General features: G+C 39.3%; 1 protein-coding gene across 4 annotated transcripts in view; it reads left to right on the top strand.

Annotated features, from left to right (window-relative positions):
• Nucleotides 1–7,385: 7,385 nt before the first annotated feature.
• COL3A1 (collagen type III alpha 1 chain) overlaps nt 7,386–10,781 on the top strand; it is a 49,172-nt gene continuing 45,776 nt past the window's right edge. For 3 of the 4 annotated variants that reach the window (XM_031059076.1, XM_031059074.1, XM_031059068.1), the window contains exon 1: nt 7,388–7,603. In XM_031059076.1, coding sequence (XP_030914936.1) covers nt 7,525–7,603 — 79 coding nt within the window. In that variant the 5' untranslated portion in view covers nt 7,388–7,524. Of the gene's footprint in view, nt 7,604–10,781 lie in introns of all 4 variants that reach the window. The other variant, XM_031059072.1, reaches the window with a different exon arrangement.

Below are 10,781 nucleotides of genomic sequence, written 5' to 3'. Positions count from 1 at the left end.
TCATCCTTATGTTGTAGTTTCCTGCTTAATTAACATAAGAATGGCACATGATAAAGTTCTCTGACCTCTATAGATGGAAAATGTGTGAAGTAGTTAGTTATTTGAAATTTCATTCTGCTTCCAAAGGAAAATCTTTCCTCTCTGAGTAGTTAAAATGGTCATGGGTGATACCTTGGGAGCTGGAAAATTCATGGTATGCAGTGGTTTAGTCCAAAATGGCAAAACATGGAGACACGCAGGAAGGCAGCTTATGGGAAACATAGTACAATAACAACCCTGACCTCCTGGCCTCTAGGAATTAGGAAGTGCAATTCCTAAATCAAAACCAGCACCAGAAGTTCTGGGAATGGAAACAGGCTTAATTCTCTGTAGTGCAAAGAACCCGAGATGTCTGTAACAACAGGTCAGACTTTCAGTCCTGTGTATGTGTCTGCTTGTTTCGTGCATTCCCAAGAGCTGTGTGCTCTCCTGGCCTTGGGAAGGAGCAGAAGCCTGTGGGGGAGATGCAGGGTGGGTGGCAGGGGACTTCCATGCTGCTGGGATGCAGAGTTGCCCCTGGAGAGGGGGGATTTATATAGTCCTCTCTTCCCACAACCTCCTTGCAATCAAGACTGTGCTTCTCTCCTGTAATGCCAGCTGAACTGGCTGAATACTGTAAACATCAGGAAAGAGTCACTCACACCAGATCTCTAACCTTGCAATAATTGCTCCTGGGCATAGTGGCATTCAGCAAGAGATTCTTTCTACTGCTCCTTCTGTTTATTTTCTGCGGGCAAGATTTCTTCACTGGTGTGGGTCCTGGAGCTTGACTGATCTTTAGCAAGAGTTTGGTGGAGTTCCCTTTGAGAACAGGGGTTCAGCTGGTCTGGGAAGGTGGGATGGGATGTGTCTTCATTTAAGGCATGCTCTCAGTTCTTTGCTCTCAAACTCATGACTGCAGTATTCTTCTGTAATCACAATGCTGGCCTAATAGTGTTGTTTTTCATTGTAATCATAGTAGCGTGTTCACTCTTCTGTCATTTGAAAAAAAAAAGACATTTAATACCATTCAAATAAGGATTTAATTAATTGGAGGAGGCACTTTTCTGGATTTTCCATGTGTGTAGAAAATTATGTGCTGAGAAGAGTACATTCTTTTATTAGGAGTAAGAAGATTTCACACCTCAAAGCTGTTTATTGGAAAAAGAGTTGTATTGTTCCGATTAAAAAGCATGTTTCTCCTATTATATTTATTTCTATTTTCCATGAGACACAATTTTTATGAAAGGAGATAGAAAGCATTCCTTGTCTTTAAGAAACAAAGAGCAAGTGGATCTTGAATGAAGCATAAAAATTTTCTGATTCACAGAAAAGTTTGAATCCAATTTACATAAGGGTTTCAAGTAAAAATTTTAACATAATTACATTACCACTATTCATGGCACAGAGTCTGCGGGGATGAAAATGAACGAATGTTTGGTATTTTCGTTTGGTTCTCCAGGGGATTTTTCCTAACTATTGAACTTGGTAACCAGAGCCTACCACAACTTGCTTGTTACTACTTTGGGGGCAGGGTGGGTGTGGGGTTGTGGTATTTTTTTACTCAGTGTATCTAAGAAAACTTTCCCCCCCTTTCCTCTCATAGCCCAGACAGTTCTTCTGACATACAGTTGATCTGTTTGAAGTAGGATTTTGTGTTCTGTAATATTAAGATAAAACCTGCAAGCCCATATAAAGCTTAACCATAAAATCCATTCCGATCAGTAGCATAGCTACATTCCTATTCATATTTCTTTAGTATCTTCTTTATGTGCTCTTGTTGCTGGTGTAGACTTTGAGATTCTCGAATACCAGGTGGTGATGTAATGTTCTTAGGACAGGATTCATCTTGAAAGGAAAGGTGTTTTAAAAACTGCCTTTGAAAAGTAGAACAGATCAACTCATATATCTAAATTAGGGTCCCAATTTGTTGTCCCATGCATGACGTGAATTCATAATTGACACCAGTTTCCAACAGCAGAGGTATAGTGGGCTCTGTGACAGGATACTGGAGTTAACAGCAGAGAAAAGAATGTGAGAAGGTAACAGATCAGAAAAAAATCCCATCAAATATGCGCCGAGAGAATCCTTGCAGTGAGCCCTCTGGGCTGTTCACCCACCAGTGGGTGCAGCAGCAGGGCTGGCCCCAGTGTGGTACACTTCCCCTCTTTCCAGAAAAGCAGCTGGATGCTGTTCTCCTTTCTAGGAAATCAGTATGCACTTTGGGACATGTGGAACTCTTACAGTCCAACAGAGAACGTCATACCTGCCTCATACCATTAAAACTGGGCAGACTCTATTCCTGAAGACTGCTATTTCTTTTCTTTTTTCAAACTGGGATTTTATTTTTAGTGGAAGACTCTTGTATTGCAATGGTCTCTGACCTTCTTGTACATCTCCAGTGGCCTTCATTTAGAAAAGGTTGTGTTTTTTCAAGATTTCCTTTTTTTTTTTTTTTGCCTTGGTAATTTTTTTGCTTCCCAACCCATTAATATTGAACAGATCAAGAGTTAAAACACTTAATCGTGTGTTCTTTTCTTTTCTGTTTTTTTTCTAATGGATGAGTCATAGTACGGATGGCCTTTTGTTATTCTTTAGTAAATTCAAACAAGATTATTTATTCCCTCATTAGAAAAACAGTAAATCAGCAAACAGAAAAATGTGAAACAATGACTTTAAAAGATATTTGCCATATTTTAAAGCTATTGGTTTGGTTTTTGGTTTTTTTTTTAATTTAATTTAATTTTTTTTAAATTTAATTTATAAGGGATCACCAAAAAAGAGTGCTTTCAAAATCTTCTGGATTGCTATTGCTGAAGCCTGGAACCTTTTGATGGTGAGGTACCATAGGAACTGACAGCTGAAGTACAATAAACCCGGGCACTTCTGGGACCCACATGTGCTCTCTGGAGCAATGGTGATTTGAGCAGAGCCAACAAGAGGGAGTGATTTGCATGATGGACTTCCACTTTCTACACCATCCCCGAGGTTGAAAGGGTATCCTTCTTTTAATGACAATTCATTCTTGGACTGTTCTTCTGATGAAATTAACATATTTTTTGTTACTTAGAGATATATCAAAATACTATTTCTTTTGTGATTGTGTAAAATTAAGCATACGCACAACTTCAGAACCAAGTTTATTCTTAAATTCATAAATATTTTCTGCCATCCTGTATCATCTTGATGTCCAACAACCACAAGCTGCAGTGCACAAAACTTTTATGAGACATTCTCCTGACAGAAAATCTTGTAGCTGTTTCCTCAAATACTTCCTGAGGTGCGTAGGACTGTGCTATTTCTTTAAGAAGTGCAGATCTGGGTTTTTTTCCAGTTGCCAAGTGGAAATCTGGATTAGAGACGAGGAGAAAGGATTCCTTTCAAAATAATTTTGACACCTCAGTATAAAGGAGGAGCATCCTCACAAAGGCATGGAGCCAAAGTTCTGCATTAATGGATTCCATGCCTGGAGACAGAGGAAGGTGCGTGCTGAGTACAGAGAAACCCCGCCCTGGCCATGGATGTCAAATTCCCCAGCACTCAGTACACCCAGAGGTCATTAAACTGCTTTGGCTTCTGTCCCTCCTGCTGGGAAGAGAAAATGCTGTGGGTGCTGTCTCTGCTTCACCCCTATGCAGTCATAATGTTGGCTCTGCCTTAAGAGCCTTCACAGCTGTGCTGTAACACAGTTAGTTCCCAACATGACTCAGATGAAGGATTTTATTTAATCTGCACAGGACTTTGGAAAAAAAAGAGAACTTTAGTTTGTGGAAACCTTGAGAATGTGCAAAGCTGAAAAAGAGGACATGAGAACAAGAGGCTGGGTCTCAAAACTTCATTTCCCATTGTCTCAGGATAAAATTTCAGTGAAAATGGAAAGATGGGAGAAGAATGAAACCATTTCATTGCTTTGGCTGCCTTCATTCCTGTAATAGTCCGTTAGGGCATCAGTCAGAGTTTGCATTGCTTCTAGCTCACGAACAGGAAAGGTTGAGAAGTATGTGGCTGTGTTTGGGGGTTTTCTTTGTTTAGTGGCTCTAGATGAAGTTTTTCTTATGGGTTCTTTGCCCCACTGTGCTTTCTGTCACTATTTGCACTATTCATGGTGCTTTATTTGTGTGAAACTGTACATTCCTTTTAAAATCTGGAGTTTCTTTACTATCATTAAAATCCACACAGAACAAAAAAAAATACCGGTCTTGTTGCTGGCATAGGAGTAACTGCAATGGCAAAATTTGAAGATTCTCAGTTCAGATGAAGCTCTCAGAAACAAGGAATATTTACCAACTGATTCAACAGGCCAGAACTTTGGGAACTTTTAAAGCAACATTTATATAATTTACTTACATGAGGACAGAGCATTTGGCAGGGTGGACAAGAGGTCACTTGATAAATATGTAAAAGCAAATCTCTCATTTGTCTTTCTTAGGCAGAATGTCACTAACCACAATACTCAAACAGGCACAAGGAATCCCAGATTGCATGAATATTCCAGCATCTGCTGGAGAGGTAGCCAACAGTTTTGATCTACACATCTTTTATGGTATCTACCATAGAGCACAAATACATTCAATAACGTTTACAAGCAATTGTTTCAGGTTCCTCCATCAAAGCTGCACCAATTTTGATATGAGTACCTTTTCCAGTTTAGTCCAGATGCCTAGACATTGCACCTCTAGGAGCTACCCACTAAATAATCCAAAATTGCCTGCAAGACTCAAGAACCTGTTTTTTAGGGGGGCTGTTTCTGTACAGAGGATGTGCAAAGGAAGATTTTGAACACAAAGTGTGCAGAGGATGTTCAAGGAATGTTGGTGTGCCGCAGCCTCCTCAGGTCATGTAAGTAAAATGGTGATTGCCACTCAAAAAGAATTGACTTGTGACAGTGAGAGGCAATTGCTAGAGAGTTTTGCACTAGAGTTATGAACTCAATTCTACAACCACTATTAAGTGAAGGTAACACTGATGAGGAATTTTTATGTCGCTGAGCGTTGATGTGCGTTGTTCCTTGAACCCCAGCAAATACACTGCAGAACCCACATAAGGGTCATTGTTTTTATAGGATGAAATCATGAAAGATATGGTTTATGCTTCTATACAGAAACCCCAGGACTCATTTCCATACAAATTCAAGTACACATGTTGATACTCCAATCCCTGTGGCAAATAGTAGGTGTTAGGGATAAATTTGGGTTCATAATCTAGCTATAGAATAGCAGAATATTTAAGGTGGACAATCCAGAAAAGTTAAAATTTAAATTTTACTTGGACAAGTGTTGTAGTGTAAAAACTGAAGGCAAGCATTAGTGAAAATAAGGGAGTTACCAAGAGTGTTCTTTTTTTAAAAGCTTAGATTTAAGAAATTTAGATAAATATTTATTATTGTCAAACAGGCTAAAAATTTTGCAGAACTCAATGTGAAAGTGTCTTTAAGTCCAAGACCTTGAATGAATTCTATTTTTTCCTCAATTGTGAACACTTACCAAGTATCAGTCATTAGGCCTCATTAAAATTAAACAATCACTGTGGCAAACACATAGACATTGTTACAGAAAATTGACCTGCATGTGGTCTTGATAACAGTTAATTCAGTTTCATTCTCTTTCTATAGCTGAGAATGGTTTTTATCCAGGGTTTGATCTGTTGGTACATGTCTATTGAAGAGACACAAACAAATCCACCTTCTTGGATTTATTTCTTGTTCTATCTTATGTTCCGAGCATAAATCCAGCAAAACTTTGCATAAAAATGTGAAGCCTGTTGTATTATATTCTAGGATGGCTCAACAGGAGCTGGTTGTCTGTTTGTTGATTGTAGCTCCTTGAATGCTATAAACCAAATAACCTAACCTGTTAAGTGATATAATCTTAGATATGAAAACCCAAACCTGCAGGAAATAGTTCAGCCAATGCATGGGGTATTGGCTTAGTTCAGCATGGAGTATTGGAAGATTCCAGGAAAAAAATGTGGTGTGTAATTCCTTTGGAATGTATCAAGGCATTCATACCTTATAAACATTTAAGATGCAGAAGAAATGCTCAGGATATGTTAAAAGTGACATCAAATTATTCAAGACCTCTTCACACTTGCTTCAACCGGCTCCACCTCAGGTGACCCCAGCAGAAGAAGGTGTTTCACTTTAGGTGAAAATTTATTTCAGACAAATAGGCTTTGCAATGAGATCCAGTGCCTACTAGATAAACTTCAGGCTATTCTTATTTTGTGATGCACACAGAGATATCGGCCGCTTTTTTGGATGACAGTTCATGGCACTCATGAATTGTCGAGAGGAGGGATGGTTCCCTGGGTCACTATAATCTCAGCAACACCTGAGAACAAATGAATGAGCACTTCTGCAGGACATGACCTGGATCAGATTGATTGACTGAGAGCAGCAATTGGTTTGATCATTGTTTAAGCAGAGATGTCCACTGTGGCAGCTTTCTGCATTCACTCTGGGGTCTTTTAAGGCTACCTTCCCAGCAAAACTAGATTCATAACAAAACCTGCTCAAACCATCTGATTTGGAAAACAAGTTTGTGTGTTCTGATCTTATTATCAGTGAAGTTTTGTGTGGAATAAAGAAATAACTAGTTTTAAGAGGCATTGGTAGTTTCAAGATTTCTTTTTTTTTCTTTTTTTGTTCTCGCTACCTTCTTGTTTGAGGAGCAAACAGACAAAAAAAAAATGTTCTGCATTCCTTTAAAATGTTGTAATGACAGCATCAAACTGAATTACTTGAAAAGATTTCGTTTGAGAGATTGATGCTTGTGATTTGCAATCTTGTTCTCTTCATAATTTTTTTTAATGTTTGCTTTCTCCCCAGGTGACACAAAATCACGTTGTGAGGTGGAAACGGTGAGATAAGCCCTGGAACAGAAGTGTGATTTTCAGACCTTCCTCTCATTAACTCTGATTGCTCATTAGCAGAAATATCCAGGTTTGCTCCTCCACTTCTGGGATTCTTTCAGTCTGTGCAGCTACACCTCCACTTGCCTTTTATTTTTGTTAGGGAGCACTAAGACTAAAAATCCTCTTTGGGTTTTACCCATTGACTCCTAATTAACACAAAAAAGTGCTTTACCCTGGGTGCTTTGGCATGGGGCTTTTTTTTTTTTCACGTGCATATATGTCACATAGAGTGCACACTAACTGTTCATATACAGTGTCAGCATGCATTTCGTACGCACACAAAAGTTCCAGATGTGCTGTGTATCTTGTTTAGTTGACTTTAGTCTTCTGTAAAGCCAAGAGAAATATTAATCATTCATTTACTGTTAGGGGATGGGTCTTCTTCTCATGTTTCAGTAAAGGGGGTGGAAAAGAAAAGTAAGCCAATTTTTTTCCTATTTAAGGCCAAAGCTGGGGAATGCTTGTGGCTGAGTTCTGTACATGGCCCGGTGCTGGAAGGGCAGGGAACAACCGATGTTGCTATTTTGAACAGATTTTTTTCTTCTCCCCCCATTTTTATTTTTGCACAGAGAGTCTCATGTCTAATACTTAGACATGATGAGCTCTGTGCAAAAAGTAACTTTGCTCATTCTTGCCGTGTTTCAACCCTCAGTTATTTTGGCACAACAAGTCGGTGAGTAATTCAAGCTTCTTATGATTTCATGTTTTTATTTTATTTTTATTTTTACCAATAATTTTAATAGCTTGTCAGAAGTGTGTATGCACGAATCTCACCAGGACACTTTTCCTTCACTAATTCAGCAGTCAGATATTTAATGGTGAAGCTGAAAGCTGCAGGGATTTGCAGTATCATCCCAAAGGTTTTTCTTTGCTTTGCTTTCTGTAAAGTTAGAAGGACTGTACAGTGCTGTCTGCCTTGGCTGCATTTGTTCTTGTTCTTACTTGTTTTCCTGCTACAGACACTGAGGAGATTCTAAGCTATTTCTTTTAACTCCTGGAATAACATTATAACTGTTAGCTCCGTGCTGCCTGGAAGCTCTTTTTCACAAGGAATAAGTCTTTGCTTCCAGCTATTTTATTTGGAGTTCTCCTTTGTACTTGTTTGTCTTACACTGGCAGCATGGGGGTGTCTTTCAACAATTTGCGTGTAGAAAAAAAAAAAAGCCTTAAAATTCTGAAAGGTTTTGTTGAAGGATTTTTTGAGTGATATATGAAAATATGTCAGCTTACAGAATTTTTACTTTGGCATAGAACAGGAGGGTAAATTAATTCCCTCAGCTGCAATAGTTTGAATCAGGCATCTGCAGGCTGTTTCAGCCCTTCACGAGACTGATTAGCAGTTGATGGTGTGTGTAAGTCCATGTGAGTGTGTGTGCATGTTTACAGAGAGCAAGGACACTAAAAACCAACTGAACATGGAATTCAGAGGGGAGAGGAGTACTTTGTATACAAGAATTCAACCTAGAGTGAAGATAAGTGTGGTATGAGTATTTAAGTTAAACAGATGACATTCCACAAGTACAGCTGACCTTTTTTGGATGTGCTCAGTTCCTGCTTGCCAGATATTGTAAACCAGTCCTTCCTCAAGATAAAACACTTTTTTCTCCTGTAAATATGAAAGATCAGCAATTTATTTATTCCTACAGAGAGGCAAGGAATGACCTTACAATTAACTCGATAAGCAGCAGCCAAAGAAACTGTAGTGCTGTAAAGGAAAGCCAAATGCCTTTAAAATCACACCCTACACTAATCTGTATGACACACATCATGAAAACAATTACTCAAGCCCGTTCATGGCAAACCCATCTGTCTCACCGTACCTGGACAGGGACCTCTGCCGAGGGGTGAGTGACTCCACCAGGAGCAGCCTGTTGGCACTGGAGCACTTGAAGCTCAGGAGGATCTGTGCATGAGCAGAGCAGGCAACAAACTCTGCAGCACCAGCCCCCCTCACCTAGCACAGACACAGGCTAAGCCTAAGTGTCTATTAAAAAAAAAACAAACAACCAATGCATGTATTCTGTAGAGAGTAAACAGAATTTACTGTGAACTGATCCTTTTCTGTTTCTTCTTTGCCATATACAAACTCTCTCTCCAATAATGAGTAAAGATTATAAAATTCAGTGATTATAAAATTTGGGCAAATATGTGCTGTGAGTTTTCTCTGCTTACAGCAGCAGACAATATGTATATTGTTTCTATTTAACATGCAGTAAGTGTTCTTTTATATACCTGTGTCTATCATCAGAGGAACAAGCACTAAGACACAATCCAATATAAAGAGAAGGAACATCAATTTTCTTTCTCTCCATAAACAAACCCCTCCTGGGCGCCAGGTCTCCTTCCCTCACTCTAGTCGTATCCCTGGACATTTCTGAGGTGCAACATATATTTGACTCAATAAAGGGTAAATTTTGGGTAGAAGAACAATGCACAAATGAAGTGTGAATGAGTATTCTCATTTCTCTGCCACATTCCTGTTTCATGGTGTTGTAACATTTCCTTACTGGGCTAACTTCCATACTATTTACAAGGATGAGGTTACACAGAGAGACTGATAAATCACTAGTTATCCCTTAAAAATTGGATGCTCTCCTCACTTCAGAATGTTTCTTTCCACACATTTGAATATGCTTTTCTCACAGAAAATAATAATTGAAGGAGTTGATTATTCGTATCACTAATTCATGTGCAGGACAGGGAATGGACTGGGAAACCAAATTTTCCACAACTGAGAAGAGAATTTCCAGACATGCTGAAATGCTCTCTCTTGTCAAGAAAAATGTTTATATGGTTAGTATCAAATGTAAGTCAATATAAAATTTTCCTTAGGAAAGCCTGCCAGGAGACAAGACTTGGCAAGATATTAAGGAAACTGCTCAGTATACACTGAGTTTAGGATAGTCAGATGTACCCCTGGGCTATGTGTTTCTTTGTCTTGCTGTAATAGCTTGGAATGGGGATTTGAGTACAGCCTCAGGCTAAACTTCTTCTAGAGCTTGGGATCTGGATACTGTGCAACAAGAAATATTCCGTGAACTCAAAAGCTGTGTCCTTATAACCCATCAGGATGTTTTTAGCCTGGAGGAGAAATCACCTTGACATAATCCAGGTTTTCTGATGTGTGTCAGGGCTTTCCAGCCCTGCCCATGTCCAAGATAAGATGCCCCCTGATGGCTGACAGGACACGAAGCCAGGACTTCAGGACATGACAGATGATTCAGAGTCCAGCAATGTACATTGTGTTCCACCCTTTGAAGGCACCTTTGCATCCTGCATATTAAACTACTCAAAAGTATAAGACATTAGAATGTTTCTTTAGGAAAGAAATCCATTTCCACCCAAGTTGTGAAAGCATTTGCTAAGCCTTGCAGCCTGCATTCATCCCATCTATCTTGAGTTTGTAGAGGCAATCATGACAGCTACTTCCAGAAGACAGAATAAGTTTTAGCTAGCCAGACTGGAGGTATTTGGCAGTTTCCACTGCCTACAAAGGAAGCACATCCACAGTGCCCTCACATCAGTGCCAAAAGGGAAGTCAGATGGATTTGGGCCAGTGTCAGCTGCATCTATGATGCTTAAAGGACACCTCAGTGAGCCAGAGCAGGACACTTCTCATAGCTGCACCCCAGTCCTTGAGGAACTTCGCTGAGGTCATTAGGAAAACTCTACTGCTCTGAAAGCAGTGTGGCAGCAATGCCAGAAACCTTTCAGTATTATTCCAAGTAATTTTTTGCTCTAAGGTAATTTAGTGTTTTCCTTGTATTGCAAGTATTATCTTGGATGTTTGGTCAGGAAACTAATTTCTGAGGTAATGGCTGAATGCTAAAATCTCTCTGACAAGACTTATT

Source organism: Geospiza fortis, unplaced genomic scaffold, assembly GCF_000277835.1.
Source record: "Geospiza fortis unplaced genomic scaffold, GeoFor_1.0 scaffold112, whole genome shotgun sequence".
In the NCBI taxonomy this organism is placed as follows: Eukaryota; Metazoa; Chordata; class Aves; order Passeriformes; family Thraupidae; genus Geospiza; species Geospiza fortis.
This window is presented reverse-complemented; position numbering and strand designations above follow the sequence as displayed.